Source organism: Salmo salar, chromosome ssa27 (genome assembly GCF_905237065.1).
Source record: "Salmo salar chromosome ssa27, Ssal_v3.1, whole genome shotgun sequence".
NCBI classification, from domain to species: domain Eukaryota; kingdom Metazoa; phylum Chordata; class Actinopteri; order Salmoniformes; family Salmonidae; genus Salmo; species Salmo salar.
In genome coordinates, this window is record NC_059468.1 from 8,717,346 (window position 1) to 8,743,789 (window position 26,444).

General features: G+C 47.4%; 1 protein-coding gene across 37 annotated transcripts in view; it reads left to right on the forward strand.

Moving 5' to 3' along the window:
* LOC106588461 (microtubule-actin cross-linking factor 1) overlaps window positions 1–26,444 on the forward strand; it is a 279,550-nt gene that overhangs the window by 238,840 nt on the left and 14,266 nt on the right. For 21 of the 37 annotated variants that reach the window (XM_045709357.1, XM_045709358.1, XM_045709359.1 and 18 more), the window contains 38 exons: window positions 3,497–3,658; window positions 3,903–4,073; window positions 5,013–5,179; window positions 5,483–5,642; window positions 6,485–6,811; window positions 6,981–7,065; window positions 7,266–7,492; window positions 7,713–7,919; window positions 8,322–8,549; window positions 9,069–9,287; window positions 9,582–9,785; window positions 10,795–10,803; window positions 11,768–11,993; window positions 12,880–13,106; window positions 16,087–16,209; window positions 16,360–16,461; window positions 16,702–16,803; window positions 16,938–16,949; window positions 17,050–17,223; window positions 17,617–17,772; window positions 18,124–18,321; window positions 18,690–18,818; window positions 19,131–19,319; window positions 19,764–19,919; window positions 20,248–20,454; window positions 20,600–20,719; window positions 20,892–21,061; window positions 21,382–21,541; window positions 21,803–21,997; window positions 22,272–22,544; window positions 22,654–22,842; window positions 22,949–23,060; window positions 23,313–23,470; window positions 23,703–23,865; window positions 24,516–24,670; window positions 24,842–24,916; window positions 25,039–25,059; window positions 26,229–26,246. In XM_045709357.1, the coding sequence (XP_045565313.1) occupies window positions 3,497–3,658; window positions 3,903–4,073; window positions 5,013–5,179; window positions 5,483–5,642; window positions 6,485–6,811; window positions 6,981–7,065; window positions 7,266–7,492; window positions 7,713–7,919; window positions 8,322–8,549; window positions 9,069–9,287; window positions 9,582–9,785; window positions 10,795–10,803; window positions 11,768–11,993; window positions 12,880–13,106; window positions 16,087–16,209; window positions 16,360–16,461; window positions 16,702–16,803; window positions 16,938–16,949; window positions 17,050–17,223; window positions 17,617–17,772; window positions 18,124–18,321; window positions 18,690–18,818; window positions 19,131–19,319; window positions 19,764–19,919; window positions 20,248–20,454; window positions 20,600–20,719; window positions 20,892–21,061; window positions 21,382–21,541; window positions 21,803–21,997; window positions 22,272–22,544; window positions 22,654–22,842; window positions 22,949–23,060; window positions 23,313–23,470; window positions 23,703–23,865; window positions 24,516–24,670; window positions 24,842–24,916; window positions 25,039–25,059; window positions 26,229–26,246 (5,976 nt within the window). The remainder of the gene's footprint in view (window positions 1–3,496; window positions 3,659–3,902; window positions 4,074–5,012; window positions 5,180–5,482; window positions 5,643–6,484; window positions 6,812–6,980; window positions 7,066–7,265; window positions 7,493–7,712; window positions 7,920–8,321; window positions 8,550–9,068; window positions 9,288–9,581; window positions 9,786–10,794; window positions 10,804–11,767; window positions 11,994–12,879; window positions 13,107–16,086; window positions 16,210–16,359; window positions 16,462–16,701; window positions 16,804–16,937; window positions 16,950–17,049; window positions 17,224–17,616; window positions 17,773–18,123; window positions 18,322–18,689; window positions 18,819–19,130; window positions 19,320–19,763; window positions 19,920–20,247; window positions 20,455–20,599; window positions 20,720–20,891; window positions 21,062–21,381; window positions 21,542–21,802; window positions 21,998–22,271; window positions 22,545–22,653; window positions 22,843–22,948; window positions 23,061–23,312; window positions 23,471–23,702; window positions 23,866–24,515; window positions 24,671–24,841; window positions 24,917–25,038; window positions 25,060–26,228; window positions 26,247–26,444) is intronic. The other 16 variants (XM_045709337.1, XM_045709345.1, XM_045709340.1 and 13 more) reach the window with 11 other exon arrangements.

The window sequence follows — 26,444 nt, forward strand, 5'->3', positions numbered from 1 at the left end:
GGGGATGAGAATAGGAGTCTGGACATGCACGCACACACATTCAGTTAAACACACACAGACGTCACAGACATCACACAGACACACATGCCACAGACATGACACAGGCACACTACACAGGCACACTACACAGGCACACTGCACAGGCACACTGCACAGGCACACTACACACTACACAGGCACACTGCACAGGCACACTGCACAGGCACACTACACAGGCACACTACACACTACACAGGCACACTACACACCACACAGGCACACTACACACCACACAGGCACACTACACAGGCACACTACACACTACACAGGCACACTGCACACTACACAGGCACACTGCACACTACACTGCACACTACACAGGCACACTACACAGGCACACTACACAGGCACACTACACAGGCACACTACACACTACACAGGCACACTACACACTACACAGGCACACTACACACTACACAGGCACACTACACACTACACAGGCACACTACACACTACACAGGCACACTACACACTACACAGGCACACTACACACTACACAGGCACACTACACACTACACAGGCACACTACACACTACACACCGCACAGGCACACTACACACCGCACAGGCACACACTACACACAGGCAGCCTACACACTGCACACTACACAGGCACACTACACAGGCACACTGCACAGGCACACTGCACAGGCACACTACACACTACACAGGCACACTACACAGGCACACTACACACTACACAGGCACACTACACAGGCACACTACACACTACACAGGCACACTGCACAGTCACACTACACACTACACAGGCACACTACACACTGCACAGGCACACTACACACTGCACAGGCACACTACACACTGCACAGGCACACTGCACAGGCACACTACACAGGCACACTACACACTACACAGGCACACTACACAGGCACACTACACAGGCACACTACACACTACACAGGCACACTACACACTACACAGGCACACTGCACAGGCACACTGCACAGGCACACTGCACAGGCACACTGCACAGGCACACTGCACAGGCACACTACACAGGCACACTACACAGGCACACTGCACAGGCACACTACACACTACACACTGCACAGGCACACTACACACTACACAGGCACACTACACAGAAACACTTCACACTACACAGGCACACTACACACTGCACAGGCACACTGCACAGGCACACTGCACACTACACAGGCACACTACACACTACGCAGACATAGACACACACGTTCCACAGACAGACACAGTCCAGGATATGGATAGGGTGGAGTGGGTCATGGCTGAGGCTCATTGTTGTCGAGGCAGTCAGGCTTCCTGTTGGAAGCAGGGAGGAGGACCATCACCACAACACAGCTGTGACACGCACAGACACACACAATCCAAGACACATCTTTTTCTATTCTAGCGTCCCTGTTCTCTTTCAAACTCCTACACGTCATCTCCTGGTGTGGAAAAGCAGCACTTTCACACAATATTTACTCCAGATGAACACAATCCAATAAACACTTTAATTAGAGACAGACCTCCACACAACCGTTGCCAGGTAATTATACGGTGTAGAAAAACAATGACTTACACACTCTTATTCATTTAGCATAGAACTCACCCTCCCCATTGTTCATTCTCACAAACGCAACCTAACTGTTTTGTACTACTTTGCCAGTATAAGGCAAACAATAGTTTGAGGCACTTACGAGAAATCCTTTGTCTTAGTATTCTACTCTCTCATTTTAATTTAATTCAAATCAAATGAAAGTGGCCTCCCGAGTGGCGCAGTGGTCTAAGGCACAGCATCGCAGCGCTAGCTCCGTCCCTACAGATTCTGGTTCGATCCCAGGCTGTTTTGCAGCCGGCCGCGACCGGGAGACCCATGAGGCGGCGCACAATTGGCCCAGCGTCGTCCGGGTTAGGGGAGGGTTTGGCCGGCCGGGATATCCTTGTCCCATCGCGCTCTAGTGACTCCTGTGGCGAGCCGGGCGCAGTGCACGCTGACACGGTCGCCAGGTGTACGGTGTTTCCTCTGACACATTGGTGCGGCTGGCTTCCGGGTTAAGCAGGCATTGTGTCAAGAAGCAGTGCGCCTTGGCTGGGTTGTGTTTAGGAGGACGTACGGATCTCTACCTTTGCCTCTCCCGAGTCCATACGGGAGTTGCAGCAATGGGGCAAGCCTGTAACTACCAATTGGATATCACAACATTTGGGAGAGAGGGGTTGAACAAAAAAAAAATGTTTATTGGTTGCATACACAGATTTGCACATGTTATCGCAGGTGCGGTGAAATGCTTGTGTTTCTAGCAGTGCAGTAATACCTAGCAATAAAATAAACCAAACAGTCCACAAATAATCCCCCCAAAATACGAAATATCAGAACGAGCAATGTCAGAGACCAGAATATAAATATGTACTCGGACATCTTGACTTTTTCCACATTTTGTTATGTTACAGCCTTGTTCTAAAATGGATTAAAACATTATTAAAGTGACCAGTGTTCAATGACTCTCTGTACATAGGGCAGCAGTCTCAAAGGTGCAGGGTAGAGTACCGGGTGATAGCCGGCTAGCAACAGTGGCTAAGCTTCAAGTCAGGGTACTGGGTGGAGGCCGGCTAGTGGTGACCGACAGTCCCAGCTTTGATGCACCTGTACTGTATCCGCCTTCTATATGGTAACGGGGTGAACAGGCCGTGGCTCGGGTGGCTGAGCATTTCTCTACAACCGCAATAACATCTGCTAAATATGTGTACGTGACCAATTTGATTTGAGGTCCTTCTTGGCATTCCTGTGACACCGGGTGCTGTAGCGTCGGGGCCCGCGTCGGGGGCCCGCGTCAGGCGGATCGATGTCAACAGCTCACCTAGTCCTTCTGTCTTCCAGTCATTCTTCCCACTGTTCTCAGAGCAACTCTTTTTGTCCCGGCACCTGGGATTTGCCATTTCTGGTTTATGTGTGTGTTTTCCAGTTCTGGGCTGTAGGCTATGTGTGTGTGGCCACCGGGGTTTGGCATCTCCACCATTTGGGAACCACCATGGCTAATTTTGAGTTCCTGTTGTCTCTATGGGAAAGCGGCCATTTTGCATTTAAGCCCTGTATTTGATTTCAGGCTTTGACTCGGTGGACTTTGGGCTGGTTTTCTTTAGAGTTGGACACCCATTGTCATCATACCGTGTCTCCAGCTCTCGATGAGTAATGTGGCCGGACAGGTGACGGGTGTGTTCAAATCCCTCTTTTCCAGCCACCTTTACTTTCTAGCTCTCTAATCCTTATAATCCCTTTCTCCTCCCTCCCTATTTGTCCTTGCTCACCCTCTTTCTCCCGCTCTCTTTCTCTTTGTTTCTCTCTTTCTCTCCATATCTTTCTTCTCTACCTCCTCCCTTTATCTCTCTCTCGCTCTGTCCTCGCTCTCCCCCTCTCCCTCCCCCTCTCCCTCGCTCTCCTGCCTCCCTCCCTCTCCCCCCCTCTTCTCTCTCTGGCTCAGGCGGTGGAGAGGGAGCAGGTGGACAGTATTCAACCCAAGCTGCAGCGCGTGAACGCGGTGGGCCAGGGCCTGATCCAGAGTGCAGCCAAACACACAGACACCCAGGCTCTGGAGCATGACCTAGAGACCACCAACCTCAGATGGAACTCCCTCAACAAGAGGGTATGTCTGCCTATCTGTCTGTCTGTGTAATGGTATGTCTGTGCTGATGTTTGTGCTCTGGTTTGTGTGTGTGCGCGTGCATGCGCTTGTCTGACTGACCTATGCATATTTATGTGTTGCGTTAGTTTGGCGTGTGCGACTGGAAGGATGGGTTTCTATGGAATCAGGTTTCTGGCTTTGCATGTATACCTGTCCATGTCAACAGTCATTGTCCCCCTCACTCACTGAATTGTTCCTTGACCAGGTTGCAGAGCGCATTGCCCAGTTGCAGGAAGCCCTGTTGCATTGTGGGAAGTTCCAGGATGCCCTGGAGCCTCTTCTGAGCTGGCTGAGTGACACAGAGGAGCTGGTAGCCAATCAGAAGCCCCCGTCGGCCGAATACAGAGTGGTCAAGGCCCAGATCCAGGAACAGAAGGTGAGGGGAGAAAGGGATGAGTGGAGAAAGGGATGATGGATGAGTATCGATGGAGAGAGCGGCATTTTTTATTTCAATACCAAGTATTTTCCCTCTGTCATATACACAGTCATTATGACTGAGAATTTACTGGCAATTAGAGACATCTGGTTCCTAGATTTGGGTAAAATGAGCTTAATAAGAACTTTTATTCATATATTTGCACTTTTATTTATTCATCGACAATAATAGAATTGGCTATTAGTGTTATTCAGTTGTCCTTATTTCCACATTGAAACATTTAACACATGAAAGGGGGAAACACCCACACACCTAATTATCTGGGTCTTTTGGCAGAGGAAAAGCCCAATTTGACAGTCTGCCAGTCTGGTTGGCATACAACACACCAATTCACAGAGATGACTGATTACAATGGTTTTTCAGAGGAACCGAGAGGCAGAAAAAAACAATGCCTGCTCTCCCTGTTTCTGACACACCCGTGTTTGTGTGTCGAGGAGCACGGCGGATTCAGCCACTCCACTCAGTCATACGTGTCTACATCCGCCACTGAAAGTAGAGCCTCAGTGTGAGGGTCAGTGGGGAGCAACCTGGAGATGAGTGTCATTTACCGGGGGCCCGTTCAACGTCACTGAACAGTTATGAATGGGTTCAGAAAGGGAAGTACTGCCAAATTGAACTACTACTCATAGTGAACGTCCTCAAAACAAGTGGCTTGGTATTTGAGATACTGTATTGTTGAGGAACACTACAAAACATTGTGGTATTGAATGTGAAGTATGTTGTAACTTATCTTACCAACTGCTTAACGCAGAAATCCTAGAAGCAGCAACTCTTCTGGTCTGGAATATACCCCTAACCCTAGCATACATACAGAACAAACATTATGAGTTGGTATTATTTGTGGTGTTGAACGGACCTTCGGTGTATCTCGTTTTCCAGCTGTTACAAAGACTACTGGACGACCGCAGAGCCACTTTCCAGATGATCCAGGGAGAGGGAGAGAGGATCGCAGCCACGGCCGAGACACAGGACAGAGACAAGATCCAGAAGCAGCTGGAGAGTCTGGGAGAGAGATGGGGCGAGCTGCTGGAGAAAGCCAGGGCAAGGTAACGTAGCTTATTGCATGGACGCGCTACACATAGGAATTGATAGAACCTGTCCTCCTCCAATCATGTACATGCACCACAGTCAGAGAATACATACACACTCAACACCACATTTGAAGACTCTTACACATGCGTGATGTACACAAGCGTGGACCCAAACACACACTAGCCTACCTATGCATTACCGCTACTTCCGTACACAACCCTGACTATCACATCTGACTGCTTATTTGGATCCACGATGAGACATTGATATACGAAGGCGACCCAAACGCACTGTCCCTCCTCCTCTCCCCGCTGCAGGCAGTGCCAGTTGGAGGAGCTGCAGACGCTGGCACTCCAGTTCCACGAGGCGGTGGAGCCTCTAGGAGAGTGGCTGAGTGCCACCGAGAGACGCCTGAGCACCGCCGAGCCCATGGGAACCCAGACTTCCAAGATCACCCAGCAGATTACGAAACACAAGGTAACGTGGATGACGGTGTCACAAGGTAACGTGTCCCTCGCGATACATGGGTTGTGTTTAAGTCCCTGGAATGAAACTAGGGAGAGAAGAGGATGGTGCCATACTGACCAACTGGTTACTGTCCAATGAGAGCGAGAGAAAGGGAACCTCAAGCTCAACCATTTTCCCCTCATCGTTTTTGATATGATTTGTTATGATTTCAGTATTATATTTCATTGAACCTTTTTTTTTGTTCATGATTTTATGTTGTCGTTCATGTAAGTTTTCATGTATATTTAGCATTCATGGCCATTCCTTATGATTTATGGCCATCCCTTATGATTCATGGCCATTCCTTATGATTCATGGCCATCCCTTATGATTCATGGCCATCCCTTATGATTCATGGCCATTCCTTATGATTCATGGCCATCCCTTATGATTCATGGCCATCCCTTATGATTCATGGCCATCCCTTATGATTCATGGCCATCCCTTATGATTCATGGCCATCCCTTATGATTCATGGCCATCCCTTATGATTCATGGCCATCCCTTATGATTCATGGCCATCCCTTATGATTCATGGCCATCCCTTATGATTCACGGCCATCCCTTATGATTCACGGCCATCCCTTATGATTCACGGCCATTCCTTATGATTCACGGCCATCCCTTATGATTCACGGCCATCCCTTATGATTCACGGCCATCCCTTATGATTCACGGCCATCCCTTATGATTCATGGCCATTCCTTATGATTTCTCATCTGTATGCTCTCATTTTCTTTTATTTGTTGTTCTGTTCTCCCTCCTCTCTCCTTCACCCCCCCCCATCACCCTCTCCACACACACCACCCCAGGCCGTCCAAGAGGCCGTCTCCTCTCGAGGAGCCGAGGTCGACCGCCTCCAGGCCCTCGGCCAATCCTTGGCGCCCCTCAGCTGCGCGGCCGACCGCGATTGGCTGGGGGAGCGCGTGGGGGCGGTGCGGCTAGGCCACTCGGAGCTCAGTGATTGGTGCCAACGCAGGGCCGTCATGCTGGAGCAGGCCCTGGCCAATGCCCAGCTGTTTGGGGAGGATGAGGTGGAGGTGCTCAACTGGCTGGCTGAGGTGGGCCAGCGGCTGGGACAGGTGTCGGTGCAGAGCTACCAGCCGGGGGTCCTCACCCAGCAGCACAAGCACACACTGGTACGATACTGTGGTTTGGAGAGGGAGTCGCTATTCATTAACACACAGTGGTAGGGCACTACCGCAGGGAGTATTGGATTGGCTAAGTACTATCTAGACATTGAGTAGCACTATGAATGACTCTCTCTATAGGATGTTCATTCTATTTTCTCTCCCCTTCACCCATCAGTCTCTGAATGAAGAGATAGTGAGCAGGAAGAAGCAGGTTGACCAGGCCATCAAGAACGGACAGGCCCTGCTCAAGCAAACCACAGGTACAGTACAACCTCGAACTCTGGATACTACGGATTCTCCCTTCCCTGATTCTGGACCAGCTCTCCAGTAGCCCGCTTCTAACCATCTCCATCACCAGCCAAATAGCCAGAACTGTTCCTGGACCTGTCGTTATAAAGGCATATGATAACCACGGAGCCTGTATTCCACTGACTCTTGGTCTGTTGTTTTACCCCTGTAGGTGAGGAGGTTCTGCTGATCCAGGAGAAGCTGGACGGTATCAAGTCTCGCTACGCTGAGATGACGGGCGGGAGCAGCAAAGCCCTCCGCACACTGGAGCAGGCCCTGCAGCTGAGCACGCGATTCGCCAGCGCCCACGACGACCTCAACCAATGGCTGGACAAGGTGGAGGCGGAGCTCAACGTCATGGAGCCCGACGCCACGCCGGCCTATCAGGACAGACAGAAGGTTTTCTTAACAGTTTATTACACAGATATGCTGTGAATATATAACATATTCTGTGTGAATAGATTTACAGTCTGCGATATTTCCAGATGTTCAGTGGTCATTTCAATGAATGACATACCCATTGTTTCTTAAATAATTCCTTATTCCTTATTCCCCAACTGTAGCTTAAGTAGGACTTATATCTTGAGTTGAAGATACTCGATCTGTGTGTGTCTCCCAGGAGCTGAAGTGTGTGTCAGCGGAGAAACGTCTGGTTTTGGACACGGTCAACGAGGTGGGCAATGCCCTCTTAGACCTGGTGCCCTGGCGTGCCCGCGAGGGTCTGGACCGCCTGGTGGCGGACGCCAACCAGCGCTACCGAACGGCGGCCGAGACCATCACCCAGCGGGTAAAGCTGGTACAGGCTGCCATCCAGAGGTCACAACAGGTACTGCAATGTGACAAAATCTAATAAGGGACACCGTTAGTACTTCATTGAGCACTGGCTGCTGAGTGCATTCAGGGTTCATATTTACAGTGCATGATGGTGTTGATAGCTAAAGGTAGGGCTAATTGTAGAAGTTCATGATTTGAATAGTTTTTATTTTCATGTCTTCTCTGGCTCTATGGTGGGTAGAAGTCATCCATGAGGTTTCTGTGCCCATTGTCAACAAAAGGATGATGCGAATGTTGTGGCATTTCCCTCTGGTCTTCTCTTGGCGGGAGGAGGCTGCGTGTCATGCTAACCAGCTAACGCTACTGTGAATGCTAAATAACGCATCATTTTCTCAGTCAGTATGGGGAGGCTGTGTGTGCCGGTGCTAACTGTGTGCATCTCTCTGTGCCTCAGTATGAGGAGGCGGTGGACGCGGAGCTGACCTGGGCTGGGGAGACGGAGAGGAAGCTGTCCTCCCTGGGTCCTCTGAGTCTGGAGCCTGACGTCACCGTGGCCCAGCTACAGGTCCAGAGGGCCTTCAATATCGACATCATCCGACACAAAGACACCGTAGACCAGCTACTCCACACCAGGGACGACATCCTGGAGACCTGCAGCGACCAGCAGAGAGACGCTCTGGTGGTGAGGAGAGATGGATGAAGGGGGGTTTGGGGAGAGTGAAAGAGGACAGAGAAATGCAGGGAGTTCGAGAGAAGGGTAAAAGGCTTCCAAACAGCCCGAGAGGACTTTTGTAACATATAAACAATGGCCAATTCAAGAAAAGTTCATTCACAGGAAAATCAAACGACGTGATGGACGTTTTATTATAATATTGTTAAATATTATAAACAAGGAGGGGAGTATTGTGTTTTGGGCTCGATATATAAATCAAATGAAATGAAATGTATGTATAAAGCCCTTCTTACATCAGCTGATATCTCAAAGTGCTGTACAGAAACCCAGCCTAAAACCCCAAACAGCAAGCAATGCAGGTGTAGAAGCACGTATAAATATATATAAATAGGCAAATACTCTTGTATTTTGTGCTTGAAGTAAAACGGAACAACAATAGTACACAAAATAGGAAATATTCCAGTCATTTTTGCCTAGTTACCAAATGTGAACCATTTTAACCCCTTATCCTCCCCACTCTCTCCTCAGGAGAAGACTGACTCACTGTCTGCCCGCTACGAGGCGGTGAGCCAGCAGCACCAGGAGCGTTTCTCAGCTTTGGAGCAGGCCCAGGTCCTGGTGGCCCGTTTCTGGGAGACCCAGGAGGACCTGGAGCCCTGGCTGGGGGAGACGGAGACACTTATCGCACAGCTGCCCCCACCCGCCATCGACACTGAGGCCCTGCGTCTACAACAGGAGCAGATGAGGGTGAGGAGAGAGTGATGGAGGCAGAAGGGGGGGAGGAGAGGGAGTAGTGGAATGGGAGTAGGCTATAAGCACTGTATTTGAACTAATGTCCTCGTGAAAAGATGTATCATGTCGAATGAGTTCCTAGCACTTATACTTTTTAGCATTTACCTTCTTCATTTCCCCCTCTCTTTCTCGGTCTGTGTGGTACTCGAACTCTACCACTCTTTCAATCGCACTATCCATCTCCCTCCTTCCTTATTCTACACTCATTCTGCCTCTCCTTTCTTTCTCCCTCCCTCGTCCCTCCTCCAGCTCCTGAGGGAGTCCATAGCGGAGCACAAGCCCCACATCGACAAGCTGCTGAAGATCGGCCCCCAGCTGGCCGCTCTGAGTCACCAGGAGGGGGCCACGGTGAGGAAGCGCTACAGCGACGCCGAGAAACGCTACGTGGCCATCAAGGAGGTCGTCAAGGGTCGCGCCACCACCCTGGATGAGGCTGTGTCTCAGTCTGCCCAGGTATGGTTTCGTAAAGTGAATTTCAAATCGGTTCGTAGCTCGAAAGGGTGTCGGGTGTCGAAGCTTGTGTCTGCCGACTGCTGCCTCAATACAACCGAACTACGGCGTCCATATGAGGAAATCGAATGACTTCTTTATATGGATGCCGTAAGCCGTGTTGTATCCATATTTGGAGTCTTCAGATTTCCTAATCTGGATGCCATACTTACAAGCTAGCTGCTAATGGCATGATGAGTTCATTGTGCACTTCCACTCCTCTTCCACTAGAGGGTGGTGTGGTATTAGCCATTGGGTGTAGTGTAGTGGTATTTCTGGGACCAATGCTCAAACTAGGATGGCGTACTGGACTCTTTACTTGGAACTGTTGTGGCACTTTTTGCTAATTTCCATAAAAGGAATGGAAGAGAACTTATTCTTGAGCTCCAAGAAATGGTGGTGGTGGTGGTGGGGGTGGTGGTAGTAGTAGTAGTAGGTATTTGCTAAACTACACAGCTTCTTGCTACGCTTGTAGTAAAAAAAAATGGTTACATACAACTCGCTTTTCCTATTTCTATTTCCATAAGTAACATTCACATTTTATTTCAATAGTTGCTCTCTCATAACACCAAATTTCATAAATCATGAGCCACCATTGATTATCGCTGAGGGCGAAGCTGACTGTTGCTGCTTTTGATATCGCTTGTCCAGTGTGTGTGCATGTCATTGATCTAACACAATGTATTGTTTCTCCACCTCCCATCCCTTCCCTAATGGACCATATCATCCACTCCTCCTCTCTATGCATCCCTCTCTCTCTTTTCATCCCTCCAAAAACGACCAACCTCCATACCTCTCTCTTCCTCCCTTGTGCCTTACATTTCCCCCTCTCCTTGCACTCCCCCTTCCTTCCATCCCTCCCTCCCTGGTTTGCTCCATCCCTCCATCCTGCCTCTCACTCATTGTGGGTGTGCTGTATGTGTTGACCCACCGTCTCCTCCATCCGTCGTCACTTCTCACGGCAATCACCCAGCTGGTAGAGGTAAGACCACCGACTGACCGACCACAACGTGACTTACTAGCCATAGTACTGACTCCCATGTATTGACACCAAATGGCACAACTTGCAGAAATGTGTTTGTTAGTTATTAGAATTCCTTCCTGCGTGAACCTTGTGTCTAGGCTCAGACAACCCGCTCTAACTCCCAAGTATACTTTGTCCGATGCCTCTCCTCTTTCCCAGTTAGTGTGTTTTGATATGTTTGGCAATTGGCAACTCGAGGTATGCCCTCTTCTCTGTTCCGGTCCATGTTACTCATTTTGACATTGCTCAAATGCAGTTATTTACCAAAAAACGTCCATATAAGCTTTATCAACAACCACTTAGTGAGGCTGTGGCAATAATGTGTGCTGACTGAAAGTTGGGCACAGTATTCCTAACTAAGTCAACTTTATTAATGTATAGTAAATACATCTATAGTACTCCCACATCTCATGCCCCTCCAAGTATCCAAAATGACATGGTATTTTTTGGTAAGATCTCTGCGTTTTCAAAATGTCACCGCTCCCCTCCGTATGCATATAAATGTATGTATAATAAGAAGAACAAATCCTTAGTCTCTGCATGGTCAATCCGACGTCTGCAGTGGCCGTACAGTATTTACTGCCATACAACCTCTGCAGAAGTCAGGGCTTTCATACTTCTTGAGCTTCGCAGAGCTGTTGTGAAGGAAGTGGTCAAGGAAATGAGTTTGTGTTTATTGAGGACCTACCGTCAACCAATCATGTCAATGCGGAGCTTAACGGGAGCCCTCTGCGTTGTTACAAAAACTGGGAGGCGCACAGCATCGCCGCACGGAGCTCGATTTGGCTTTCGGAGGCTCCGCGATGACATCACACCCTCCGTACGGCGCCTCCGGACAGCATTGCCGGATCAAGCCTAAATCATCGATTAGCCGCACTACCCACCTCCTCTTCTTAAAACCCTTTCTCTCTTCTCCTCCCAGTTCCACGACAAGATGGACCCCCTGCTGGAGACCCTGGAAGGGGCCGTGCAGCGCCTCCGATCCCCTCCTCCCGTGGCAGCGGAGGCAGATAAGATCCGGGAGCAGCTGGCCGACCACAAGGCAACGGGGCTGGAGCTGGACAAACTGCTGCCCTCCTTCTCGGCCCTGTGTGCCCGCGGCGAGGAGCTCATCAGTAGAGCAGCCCACGACGACCCTGCCGCTCAGGGTAGGTGCCTGAAACGCACAAAGATAGAGAGACCTTACTGTGTACCTACTGTGTACACACCAACATCACATACGTCTCACACACACTCATACACAATGACTCATACACAAGAGACTGTTACTCATAAGAGCGGCAGGTACCTTGGACTTGAAGAGCATTGGGCCTGTAAACAAAAGGTTGCTGGTTCAAAACCCAAAGCCAATTAGGTGAAAATCTGTCGTTTTACCCTTGAGCAAGGCACTTAACCCTAATTGCTCCTGTAAGTCGCTCTGGATAAGGGCGTCAGCTCAATGACTCCAATATAAGGAGAGTGACTAAAACAATGCATGCTCACATCGACACAGTACTACAATGATCCCACTGACAAACCTGATTGGTCTCATTTTTATTTTATGTTTTATAAATAAAAATCAGATGCCCAGAAACAAAAAGGCGCAGATTCACAAACGCGTGACCTTTTTGATGACTCCCAGCACACATGGCGACTGCGCCCCCGCCTCAAAGCCCTCCAGCTTTGACACGCCCCGTCCGCGTCCATTTCTCAGTACATCACTTCATAACTATGAATGAGTGCTCTGTGCAGTGGGAGTGGGAGTGTAGCCCACTGACTGGCTCTAAAAGACCACTTGTTGAGAGCAAGTCACTAGATGGCCATGCTAGAAGGGTCAAAAGCAGCAATAACATCAGAAATGATAAGCTATTTGTCGTAATGGTTAGGTTCAGGGCTACAATAATTAATAATAACTCCTCTTCGTATAATTCCTCCGTCCATCTCCACAATGCTAATCGCATATAGTGACAACTCTGTCCTTTCAAGCATGGACAAATAACACCACGCTTCCCGATTCATTCCCACCTCTCCCACCGCCCTCTTTCCCCCTCCCAGCCGTGCGTTCCCGTCTGCTGCGCCTGCGCTCCCTGTGGGATGAGATCCGGCAGAGGGCTGAGGAGCGGGAGGGGAAGCTGACGGACGTCTTGGACCTGGCTGGGAAGTTCTGGGCCGACATGGCGGCGCTACTGAGCACGCTCCGTGACTCGCAGGACATCGTCAGGGAGCTGGAGGACCCCGGGGTGGACCCCTCACTCATCAAACAGCAGATAGAGGCGGCAGAGGTACGTGTGGAGAGGGGGATGGAGGGTTACAGAGAGAGAGAGGAGAGGAGAGGATAATGGTTATAGAAAGACAGGGGGATGAGAAAAGTGGAAGAGAAAGATACGGAGGCATAGAGCATGTTTGTAGCAACAATATTGCATTTGCCAAGTATTCAGACCACTCAACTTTTTCTACATTTTTGTTACCTTACAGCCTTATTCTAAAATGGATTAAATACACATTTTTCCTCATCAATCTACACACAATACCCCACAATGACAAAACTAAAACAGTTTTTTAGACATTTTTGCAAGTATTCAGACCCTTTGATATGAGACTCGAAATGTAGCTGTTTCCATTGATCATCCTGGAGATGTTTCTCCACCTTGATTGGAGTCCACCTGTGGTAAATTCAATTGATAGGACATGATTTGGAAAGGCACACAGCTGTCTATATAAGGTCCCACAGTTGACAGTGCATGTCAGAGCAAAAACCAAGCCATGTCGTCGAAGGAATTGTCCGTAGAGCCCCGAGACAGGATTGTGTCGAGGCACAGATCTGGGGAAGGGTACCAAAACATTTCTGCAGCACTGAAGGTCCGTAAGAACACATTGGCCTCCATCATTCTTAAATGGAAGAAGTTTAGAACCACCAAGACTCTTCCTAAAGCTGGCCGACCAGCCAAACTGAGCAATCGGAGAAGGGCCTTGGTCAGGGAGGTGACCAAGAAGGTATTTTGTGTAGATTGATGAGGGAAAAATAATTAAATCAGTTTTCAAATAAGGCTGTAATGTGACAAAAGTAAGGGGGTCTGAATACTTTCCAAATGCACTGTACAAGGAAAGCATAGCAAGATATTCAGACGTTCAAATGTGGAGGAATAAAGGCTCGAGGTAGAAATATGGGATAAAACAGCACCGAGAGAGGTGGGGGGGTAAGAAAAATAGTATATTAAGGAGTAGTGAAGATAAAGAGGAGAAATGTGAAGGAATGGTACTAGCATGCTAGTAGCTATGTAACAGTCTCTAGCTTCTGTTTGAAACATGCAATATTTACTGTAGCAGTGGTGTAAAGTAACTAAGTAAAAATACTTTGAAGTACTACTTGTGTATTTTTGGGGTTTATCTGTACTTTACTTTACTATTTATATATCTGACAACTTTTACTCCACTACATTCCTACAGAAAATATATACTTTTTACAATTGATAATTCTGCTGTTCTCCCGTACTGTACATTTCCCCTTACACCCAAAAGTACTCTTACGAATGCTTAGCAGGACAGGGAAATGGTCCAATACACACACTTATCAAGAGAACACATGGTCATTCCTACTGCCTCTGATCTGGCGGACTCACTAAAAAACAAATGCTTCGTTTGTAAATGATGTCTGAGTGTTGGAATGTGCCCCTGGCTATATCCGTTAAATAAATACAAAACAATAATAATCGTGCTGTCTGGTTTGCTTTATGTAAGGAATTTGAAAGGATTTATAGAAGTTACTTTTGGTACTTAAGTATATTTTTGTATTGTCTTTTACTTTTGATAATTAAACCCTTACACTGGTGGAGATTGGCTTATAAGGATAGGGCCAAATTGTAATGTTTCTAACACAAGAACTGTAAAAATCATATGCATGACCATGGTAGCAATTGAAAGGGACCGCTTTAGAGATTACGGGGAAATGATCATACCCAAGGTGAGGACACAACAGTTCACCTCACACAAGACTGAATCCAAACATCACAGTAGATTATTTGACTGTACACTAGATCTTAACTGTACTTTTCGCAGGAAAACACACAATAAGAATATTCATTGAAATTCTGGAGTTGGTCCATGATAAGAATAAACAATTGACAAGGGTTTGAGTGAGAGGTCTAACTGGTTTCTCAGAGTTGTCGCACACCTCTCTGAACTGTGCACAGTTCCTAAGTAATTTCAATGCACTTTTATGACTCAAGGAAAGAGCATTCAACTAGCTGTGCCATTGAGGAACTGAAGCAAGCACACTTGTGTTTTGTTTGTTTGGAACACACCCTTGCATCCCCACCATCACACAATTACTGTTTATGCAATCCCAAAAAATCACAATCTAGGTCAGGTGGGCATCATTTGAAAGCTTATTCTATTGCCAACATTGCTAGCTAAGTTAAAATATGATCTTCCACTGTTAGGCTTTCAAAAGGCACGTCTGACAAACGGATTTTAATTGTGGTGTACGTAGAGTGAGTGTTCCGCGGCTAATTGTCTTCGTGATGCGACAAACGGGCTGATTCTGTCCATGACAACCCAGGCTATAACGCATATCGATCATAAACATTGATACTGTAAATGACATGGGTTTTCAAATATGGAAATGTGAAGTGCACGTTTGGACCCGTGGGTGTGCGGTTTGCTTGTGTTTATTTGGATCCCCATTAGCTTTTGCAGAAGCGTCAGCTACTCTTCCTGGGGACGTGAGTATGACATCAACGTGGCATTTAATATAACGTCTCGTCTTTCAGAGGACATCCGCCTCCTCTCCGTTTGCAGCCGTTCCCTCACTCAGACAACAACTCATGTGCAAAAGTAGTCCAATCAGAGGGTGGGATCGGGGCGTCGTCTTTTTCAACCAGTATACTGGCTGGCAGGAGCTGTGAGTGGAAAGGGCTATGTATATTCTAAACCAAATACTTTGACTTTTTCTCAAGTAGTATTTTACTGAGTGACTTTCACTTTTGAATCATTTTCTATTTGTTCTTTTACTCAAGTATGACAAGTGGGTACTTCTTCCACCGCTGTACTTTTTATTTATTTTTTATTTCACCTTTATTTAACCAGGTAGGCTAGTTGAGAACAAGTTCTCATTTACAACTGCGACCTACAACTGCGTACTGTAGTTAGCTCAGAGGTAGGAAGGGGAGAGAATATGCAGAGGTAGTTACTGATGAGTGGAATGACTGTTGGGTTATCTGATCTGTCCAACTATGCCGTCTGTGTGTCTGTCTCTCTCATCAGGCGATCAAGGCCGAGACAGACGGGCTGAGGGAGGAGCTGGAGTTTGTACGAACCCTTGGGGCTGACCTCATCTTCGCCTGCGGAGAAACAGAGAAGCCTGAGGTCAAGAAGACCATCGACGAGGTGAGAAGAGTACAGGATAGCAACCAACTTTAAGAACATAATCATTAATGGCCTCGGTGCATGGTGTTTTCTGACGACATTTTCTGTTGCTCTTTTTATTGCGTTTGTTATCTTCCGTGATCTTCTTCCTTCGCTCTATCCGTTTCTCAGATGAATGCCGCCTGGGAAGGCCTGAACCGGACTTGGAGAGAGAGGATGGAGAGGTTGGAGGAGGCCATGACGGCTTCTGTGCAGTACCAGGATACATTGCAGGTCAGTGTCCCAGAATGCATCGCTGTTTCAGCTCAGTATGTCAGATAGTTAAATAATCTGGTATTTATTGCACAAGTTCTTTAGGAAAAAAAATGTTTAATGGAAATGTAAATCTGTCATGAAGGAGAGGAAGTGTCAGAACCTTGATCGCCATTATACTTTGTAGAAGTTAGATTTGACGTGTGTGTGTGTGTGTGTGTGTGTGTGTGTGTGTGTGTGTGTGTGTGTGTGTGTTTGCAGAGCATGTTTGACTACCTGGACAACGCAGTGATCAAGCTGTGTGACATGTCCACTGTGGGCACTGATCTGGGAACTGTCAAACAGCAGATCGAAGAGCTCAAGGTTTGAATCATAATCGATTTTTGTCATGTAGCTTTGATATAGATGGTGTACTTACTCTATTCCAATATGTTTTTATCATCCTACAAATATTTATAATATTTATTGTTCTTAAAAAAAACGGTTTTGACGACAAGATAACATTCTCGGTAAGTCAAAAATACGCTCTTGGTTAAAAAAAAGTGAACTATCACTTTAATGATAAGCAAACAGCGAGTGCAGGCCTGAATCCTCTCCTCCTGTGAGCAGCAGTACAAGGTGGAGGTGTACCAGCAGCAGATAGACATGGAGAAGCTGTGCCACCAGGGGGAGCTGCTGCTCAAGAAGGTCTCGGACCAGACCGACAGAGACATGATCCAGGAGCCCATCACGGAGCTCCGACACCTCTGGGACAACCTGGGGGACAAGATCACTCACAGACAGGTACACAAACTATGCATTGACTTGTTGCGTCCAGTGGCACCTTAACTATTGTACAGGAGGGGCAGTAGCTACAGTAGCTCTGCTGCCCCTCTCTAAATAAACGGCTTCAGACCTCCAGTCCTCTGGAACTCAAACTCACTGTCGGCTAATAGCGCTACATTGTTATAGGGAACCCTATATTTGCCAAATCAACTTTGTCAGTTACCCACATAGAAATAAGGATTCTCTTTCTATGGTTACACATGCATAATATATTCTACCATTACAAGTTGTTGTGATGATATTCAAATGAATTGCCGCTTCAGATATGTACAATAGATTACAGATTGCAACGCAATTCAGTGTTACGTGATTAACGAAGAAGCGCTGTTTTCCCCGTTCTGTTTCCTACAGCATAAGTTGGAGGGTGCTCTCCTGGCTCTAGGTCAGTTCCAGCATGCCTTGTCTGAGCTGCAGTCCTGGCTGAGTCACACCCACGCCACCCTGGACACGCAGAGACCCATCAACTCTGACCCCAAGGCCATCGAGATAGAACTGGCCAAGCACCACGTACGTCTACCCCTCTACAGCGTTCCCTTCCACACTCTTACCCAGCACTCCTTTTCTTCTTTCATTTCTAGACATGGCCAGTTTCCGAGACCCATATTAAGCCAATCCTGGACTAAAAAGCACTTTCAATGGAGATTCTCCATCAGGAAAACGGCTTTATTAGTCTACCTCCACCTCGCTCACCGCTTCTCAATCTCCCCTCCATATCAGCCTCACTTCTGTTATTTTTCCTTATAGATTATGCATGGCAGCCATTTTGTGCCAGAACGCTTGCTTCACATCAGTTATTGCGCTGGAGAAGTGTAACCAACACACCCTCCCTCCATCTCTCCCTCCCTCGCTCTCTTTCAGGTGCTGAGGAACGACGTGCTGTCCCATCGGTCCACGGTGGAGACGGTGAACGCGGCGGGGGCTGAGCTGCTGGAGTCCAGTCCCGGGGACGAGGCCAACCACCTCCGCGACCAGCTGGACCACCTCAACCGCGGCTGGGAGAACCTGCTACTCAAGACCCAGGACCGACAGAAACTACTGGAGGCCGCACTGCACCAGGTAGGAAGGATGCAGGAGGAGTGGGCAGGGAAGAGTTGTACAGTATGAGTACTGTTTAACTGAACTGAACTGAACTAAGCGAAAAGAAAGAATGAAACCATTTCTATCCATTTTGTCTTACCCCTCCCTGTAATTATATTTATATATTACGGGTTTCCAACTTGTACAAATAAGATTATCAGGTCTCCCTAGAAAAATGTGTTCTTTCCTAGTTAAGTAACAGTTTAAACATTGTACTTAATCTTAATTAAGCTAAAACCACGGGGCAAGTGAATGAACGACACAGTAGCACTGCCATTAACGCACAACTCATGACTTCCTCTCTTGTTCCTGCTTTCCTCTTCCCCTCCTTGTCCCTCGTTCCCCAGGCGGAGGGTTTCCATGGTGAGCTAGAGGAGTTCCTGCAGTGGCTGAGGAGGACAGAGAGCCAGCTGTCTGCCGCCAAACCCACAGGTGGCCTGCCTGAGACGGCCCGGGAGCAGCTGCAGCAGCACCTGGTAATACTGGGGATACATTCTATGATACTGCAGCCTGCCAATTCATACACTAGATATGATGTGATGGAGAAAACACATGCTAATGGAGATGCATGTTATGACACTGCACCCTGGCCATACATACACTAGATGATGTACAATACTCATTCACTGTACAATCTACGATCTAATCTGTATATAAGTTGTTTTTAACCATGTGTAACAGGTGTGTTAGGTTATGTATTATGCATGTCTATGTAACACCTGTTGTTATTGGGTGGATCCTCAAAGTATCAAATTCCTTTGGAAATATGTGTGTCTCTTTCTCTATAGGAGCTCCAGACCCAGTTGGCCCAGCGCGCCGAGCAGTACAACCGGCTGCTGGACGCGGGAGAGTCCATGTTGCTTTCCCGCGGGGGGGAGGAGGGTGGCCCCGGAGCTGGTACGACCCAGACCCAACAGAACTTGACCCTGCTGCAGAGCAAGTGGGCCAGCCTGAACACCAAGATGGACGACCGCAGGGTGAGAGAGAGGAACCTTCTGTTTAGATACATGAAGAGCTATGAGGAAGAGTTCCTTCTGATACTTATTTAAAAAACCCTGAAGAAGGCCAAAAGTCGAAACACTTTGGTTTTTACTTGTGGCAATAAAGAAGCTTTTTATTTACTTCCATTTTTCTCCAAAAGTTGCGGAATCTTCTCTCTAAGAGCTCCTTCAGAAAATGTCATTGTTGCGTAGCTTAGAGCTGAATGCTAATTTGAGAAACAAGCACCTAACGCAAAGTCATGAATATTTCATTTCTATATGTATATTTGAAGTGCTCCACTCGTGTATTTACTTAGTAGGTTTTAACTCAAACTAATACAATATACATTTTCAAAGCTCGACTATAAAAAACACTGTTTTACATAGAAGCTGTATCTATAACCATCAAACCTTTCACTGACTATTTTGCCCCCCCCCCAGGCGAAATTGGACGAGGCGGTGTCGCTGGCCACAGGATTCCAGTCCTCCCTCCAGGACACCATCAACTGGCTGACCCAGGCAGAGCAGACCCTCAACATGGCCCAGCCCCCCTCCCTCATCCTGGACACCGTCCTCTTCCAGATAGACGAACACAAGGTAGGCAGTTTAGGCACCGTGGAAGTATAGAGATCCTATGTTATGCGTGATTGACATTTATTTCTATGGTAGGTGGGGTTATATCGGTGAGTAGTTACCATGGAATAGAATGGAATATACTTGACTGTATTTTATATAAATGTAAGTTGACATTTTGCAGACTTTATACATTTCCCTTTTTGTTGGTATGTGCTGATCTGCATCTGCATGTACAGCTGAAGTCATGTCACCCAGAACCAAATCAGCTAATCAATTTAATGTTAAGGCTGTCACAAGGGACTTTATTCAACTGTAACACGCTCTCGGTCTCTCTCTGTTCCCCCCCCAGGTGTTTGTGAATGAGGTGAACACCCACAGGGAGCAGGTGCTGGCCCTGGAGAAGGCCGGCTCTCAGCTGCGTTTCGCCAGTATAAAGCAGGATGTGGTTCTGATCAAGAACCTGCTGCTGAGTGTTCAGGCCCGTTGGGACAAGCTGGTGCAGAGGTCCCTGGACCGTGGCAGACACCTCGACGAGGCCCGCAAGAGGGCCAAGCAGGTACCCTACTAGTACTGGTCCTTTTTACGGCATTCACCCTAACCAGTATGCAGCACCTGAATGGATGATATATGGCAGCCATTTTGTACCAGAATGCACACATCAGTTAGAGATGATGAACCAGTTTCTCTTGACCTCCTTCTAGTTCCATGAGGCGTGGAGGAAACTGTCTGACTGGCTGGAGGAGGCTGAGAGCCGGCTAGACTCAGAGCTGGAGATCTCCAACGAACCAGACAAGATCAAAGTACAACTGACCAAACACAAGGTGCAGTAGGAGTCTCACTTTAAAGCTCACTGCGTGGGTCTTACATGGAAATAATCGGGATCTGAGTGATACTCACAGACAACATATGATGAGGCTGCCTAATCTAGATCCTCTTACCTGTACGACATGGTAACCTTAACTAAATCCCCCTCTCTCTCCTCCCGGCCCGAAGGAGTTTCAGAAGGCTCTGGGCTCGAAGCAGCCGGTGTATGACACCACAGTGAGGTCTGGTAAGGCCATGAGGGACAAGGCCATGCTGCCCGAAGACACCCAGAAACTAGACCACCTACTGGGGGAGGTCAGGGACAAGTGGGACACCGTTTGTGGGAAGAGTGTGGAGAGGTGAGGGGGGGAAAACTCCACGCCTAATGCTTTATTACAATGGCTATTATGGGACGGTTCTCCAACTCCAGTCCTGCAGAGCAACTGATTGTGCAGGTTTCTGTTCCAGTCCAGTAACGCACCCGATTCAGCTAATTCTGGTCCTGATTGAACCCCAGGATTATTGATTGATTATTTGAAACAAGCGTGTTGAAGCAGGCCTGGAACAAAACCTTGCAAACCCAGTAGCTCTCCAGGCCGCTGCCAAAATAGAATCCTTGATCATAAAAGCAAAGTTCATATAATGATAGCTACGTTTTCCTTCTCCGTCGCTCATCCAGGCAACACAAGCTGGAGGAGGCCCTGCTGTTCTCAGGTCAGTTTGCTGAGGCCCTGCAGGCCCTGGTGGACTGGCTGTACCGTGTAGAACCCCAGTTGGCTGAAGACCTGCCAGTCCACGGAGACCTGGACCTGGTCTCCAACCTCATGGACTCACACAAGGTATGTATTTATGTAACGACTATCGGTTACCATCGGTTATGTCAACAACAACAAAAAAATCCACCAAAAAGTCTATGCTTACATTGGCCCAGCGCCTCATTGCCCATTTAAATGTGAATTCTTATTTATCGAACATGTGGGGTAAAAATCATGTTTGACCCATTGGGGACTAATGTGCAGCAGTGTATATATTCATTCATATTTTATCCCCGTGTTCTATGTTTAGGTCAACACTATTTCCGTTTGGTTTTGTCTCCTCAGGCCTTCCAGAAGGAGTTAGGGAAGAGGACCACTAGTGTCCACGCCCTGAAGCGCTCAGCCAGAGAACTGATGGAGACGGGCCGCGACGACACCGCCTGGGTCAAAGTTCAACTGCAAGAGCTCAGCAACCGCTGGGACACAGTCTGTGCCCTGTCCGTCACCAAGCAGACCCGTCTCCAGCAGGCCCTCAAACAGGTCAGTTGGGAAGAAGAAGCCAAGGGGTTGTGCCATTTCTGTTTTTATGTATTAATACAATACTTGCAAGTTTTACAAGACTTAGAATTTTATGATCATTTAATGTAAAGATACAGATCATTTCAGTCCATCGTCTTTTCTTTCGTTAGCGCTGTCTGTGGAAGCGCAGTATAGCGTATAAAAGCTTCAACTGGGCTGCAAAAGCGCAATAAAACTGCAAACCTTTTTCTCTAGCCTTCTAATGATCCCTCCCTCTGTCATCCCTCTCTGTCAGGCGGAGGAGTTCCGCACGGCGGTGCAGCTGTTGCTGGAGTGGCTGTCGGAGGCGGAGCAGACGCTGCGTTTCCGTGGCGTGCTGCCCGAGGAGGCGGAGACTCTGCAGGCGCTCCTCCACACCCACCGGAACTTCATGGCCACGGTGGAGGAGAAGAGGACAGACGTGAACCGGGCAGCGGGCCAGGGCGAGGCCATCCTCACCGCGTGCCAGGCCGACTGCATCACCACCATCAAACACTGGATTACCATTATCCGCGCCCGCTTCGAAGAGGTAGGTTGGCTAGAGGGGGTAACGGGACAGGGATGTATAGAGAGAGAAATGGCCTGTTGGGCCATTTCAAGTATTTCTCCCATTTAATTGGTGCATTTTGCTTCTATAGGTCCTCACATGGGCCAAACAGCACGAGCAGCGTCTGGAGACGGCTCTGACAGAGCTACTCAACAACGCCACGCTATTGGAGGAGCTGTTGTCATGGCTGCAGTGGGCGGAGACCACCCTAGTCCAGCGTGACGGAGAGACCCTTCCACAGGACATCCCTCAGCTCAAAACACTCATCACAGAACACCAGGTGAGAGGAGTCTACTTTTCTCAAAACCCTCATTGGCTAAGTCACTATTATAATTGTTTTCACTCGTTCTGATTGGTTGTGTCTAATGCCAATCCATTGTTCCCAGGTGTTTATGGAGGAGATGACCCGGAAGCAGCCTGACGTGGACAAAGTGACCAAGACTTACAAGAGGAAACCAGCAGAGCCCCCTAGCAGCCTAGCTGAGAGGAGAGGAGCTCGTACGTCACCTTATTTGACCTCACAGAGATGCATTTATAATATGTTATATTGACTGCATATGTACCTAGAAATGCATAAGCAAAGATACAGTGGGTGCCTATCCCCCCCCAAACATTCACAGTCCATCCTGACTGACTTCACTGAAGGAGAAAAACAGTAAAAGTCACCGAAATATGATCGAACGTTCCATCGAGCATCATCAACATTCAAACCCATATAATACCCAGTAACCATGACACCTCTCCCTACAGGTAAAAACCAGCAGCAACAACAGCATCAACAGGCGGCGATGCAGGTCGCCGGGGGCAATCCCCGTCTGACCCAGCTCTGCTCAAGGTGGCAGCAGGTGTGGCTGCTTGCCCTCGACCGCCAGCGGAAGCTCAACGATGCCCTCGACAGGCTTGAAGAGGTACTGTATTGTAACAACATGATCTCCCCTATTAGAACCGTAGAGGGTTTGAGACCTGCATCACTGTCACGTTCGCTCCACTGGTTTCAAAAGGGGGATGTCTATGTTTGCAGGGTGTTTTTTTCCCCTCCTATATAGTGTCTTGTCAAAACAGACACAGGATTTCCTCAAAGGATATTGTATTGCTCTTCCTCATTTGTCTCACATTTCTGTTCGTTGTCTTTGTCCCCAGCTGAAAGAGTTTGCCAGCTTTGACTTTGACGTGTGGAGGAAGAAGTACATGCGCTGGATGAACCACAAGAAGTCGCGCGTCATGGACTTCTTCAGGCGCATCGACAAGGACCAGGACGGAAAGATCACTCGCCAGGAGTTCATCGACGGCATCCTGGCCTCAAGTATGTTCTTCAGAGCTGGCTACACGTTGTTAGCTCTGTTCTTTGCTCATAGCCTGCTCCAACTTAAACGCTAGTCAAGTCCTATGTCGTTCTGATAAGTCCTATGTCGTTCTGATAAGTCCTATGTCGTTCTGATAAGTCCTATGTCGTTCTGATAAGTCCTATATCTTGGTCATACAGTAAGTTCTATATCTTGGTGATAGTCCTATATCTTGGTGATAGTCCTATATCTTGGTGATAGTCCTATATTTTGGTCATACAGTAAGTCCTATATCTTAGTCATACAATAACTTCTATATCTTGGTGATAGTCCTATATCTTGGTCATACAGTAAGTTCTATATCTTTGATAGTCCTATATTTTGGTGATTGGTCCTACATTTTGGTCATACAGTAAGTCCTATATCTTGGCGATTAGTCCTATATTGTGGTCATAAGTCCTATATCTTGGTCATAGAGTAAGTCCTATGTCTTGGCGATTAGTCCTATATTGTGGTCATAAGTCCTATATCTTGGTCATAGAGTAAGTCCTATGTCTTGGCGATTAGTCCTATATTGTGGTCATAAGTCCTATATCTTGGTCATAGAGTAAGTCCTATGTCTTGGTTATTAGTCCTATATCGTTCCCTGACTGTTGGTGGTGTTGTGCAGAGTTCCCCACCAGCAGGTTGGAGATGACGGCGGTGGCAGACATCTTTGATCAGGACGGAGACGGTTACATCGACTACTACGAGTTTGTGGCGGCGCTACACCCCAACAAGGACGCCTACCGGCCCACCACCGACGCTGACAAGATAGAAGACGAGGTGAGGGAGACAGACACACACAGATATACCCACACATCATAAACGATACACACAACAACACTTATTTTGAATTACAAAGCTTGGACCTTTGATTTGCCGAATCCAATAGCTCATGAATTGGAGGTTAACGGCGCCAGCTTCGTCACTTTGCCTCTTTCTCTTTCTGTGCAGGTGACCAGACAGGTGGCACAGTGTAAATGTGCCAAGCGCTTCCAGGTGGAGCAGATAGGAGAGAACAAGTACAGAGTAAGTCCTCCTCAGCCAGTGACTGTATACATTTATCAACAGTTAATAAACACATTATTATATATTCTGTCTGCATACTATGACTTAGTATTAGGTATGAGATATTGTATTTTTAAATACAGATGGGCCAGAGCAATTACAAGGTGAGTTACACTTGAGTCTACAGTGCTGTGGACGTAAAAAATAATAATCTTAAAAGCTTTTTTTGCTTGGACAGCTTCTACTTAGCTAAATACAGTTTTCAGATCCTACTTGACGGAGTGAGTCTTGGTAATGTTAAGAATAATGTGTATTTTTTTTAAAGTTTGCAGTCATGGTGGGTCTAGGACTGAATCTAAAATGGCACCCTATTCCCTATATAGTGCACAACTTTTGACCATAGTGCACTTCCTTTGAACAGGGCCCTGGACAAAAGTAGAGCACTATATAGAAGAGAATGGGTTGTCATTTCGGACACACCCTAGTTTTTGTTAGCTGATGCTGGCTGTGTGTCACTACTTCTTTGAGCACCAATAACTGCTGTTGAACTAACGAATGACATCACTCCATTCCTCACGCATTCAAATGTTAGCCAATAGCAGTAGCACACAGCTGTATCCATGGAAATGCCGGCTTTGTAAGCAAGCTTCTCTAAGCTTTGCCATATACTGATATAAGGTGGTCACATATTATTGATAATTACTAAGAAATCTGCGGGCCAAAAAAGAGCGTCTCACGGGCCGCATCGGGCCCGCGGACTGTATGTTGTGCACCCCGAAGCGCTTCAACGTATGGTATCTCTGTATACATATCTCTAATCACAGCACTATGGGATTGATATGCTGTGTGTGCTTCCCACCAACAAACTAATATAACCATAATATAACACTAAATATAACTTTTAAACCATAACATTTATCAACAGCTCCAGGATTAGCAACTACTACCATCGCAGTTTTTTTGTTGTGATCTACATCATCATTATCCATGGGTTAATGACATCCAGTGTCTGGCCAAAGACGCTGGACTATAAACTAACTGCACCGAGCTTGGGTCACGTTGTCACGTGACATCACACCTCTCTGTCTGTCTGACTCTCTCCTTGTGTATGTTTGTCTGTCCGGCTTCACCCTTCACTGACTGATCCATCTCGCTGTGAATTGTAAAAAGTCTTACGTAGAACTTAGAGTGAGCTACAGTTTAATTTCTCTTTCCAAATTAGGTCTTATCCAATGCCAGGTTTAGTCTGAAATATTTTTGTCTGTACATGTTATTTCATTCTTTTTCTTTCTCTTTGTTTATTCCTCCTCCACGTCTGCTGGATTTATTGTAGTTCTTCCTTGGAAACCAGGTAAAGTTGACTCGAGTGTATGGTCCTTTGAAATCTGCTTCCTGGATCTCCACCAATGTAGTGGCCTCAATTCTACCGCCACAAAAACTGTTGCCATGGTGACAATGCATTTCGTGTTTGACCGGAAATGACATAACGCCATCAAATATAGCACTACACTGTTGGTGCGAATTATGGAAGTGGGTTTCATAGGCCATT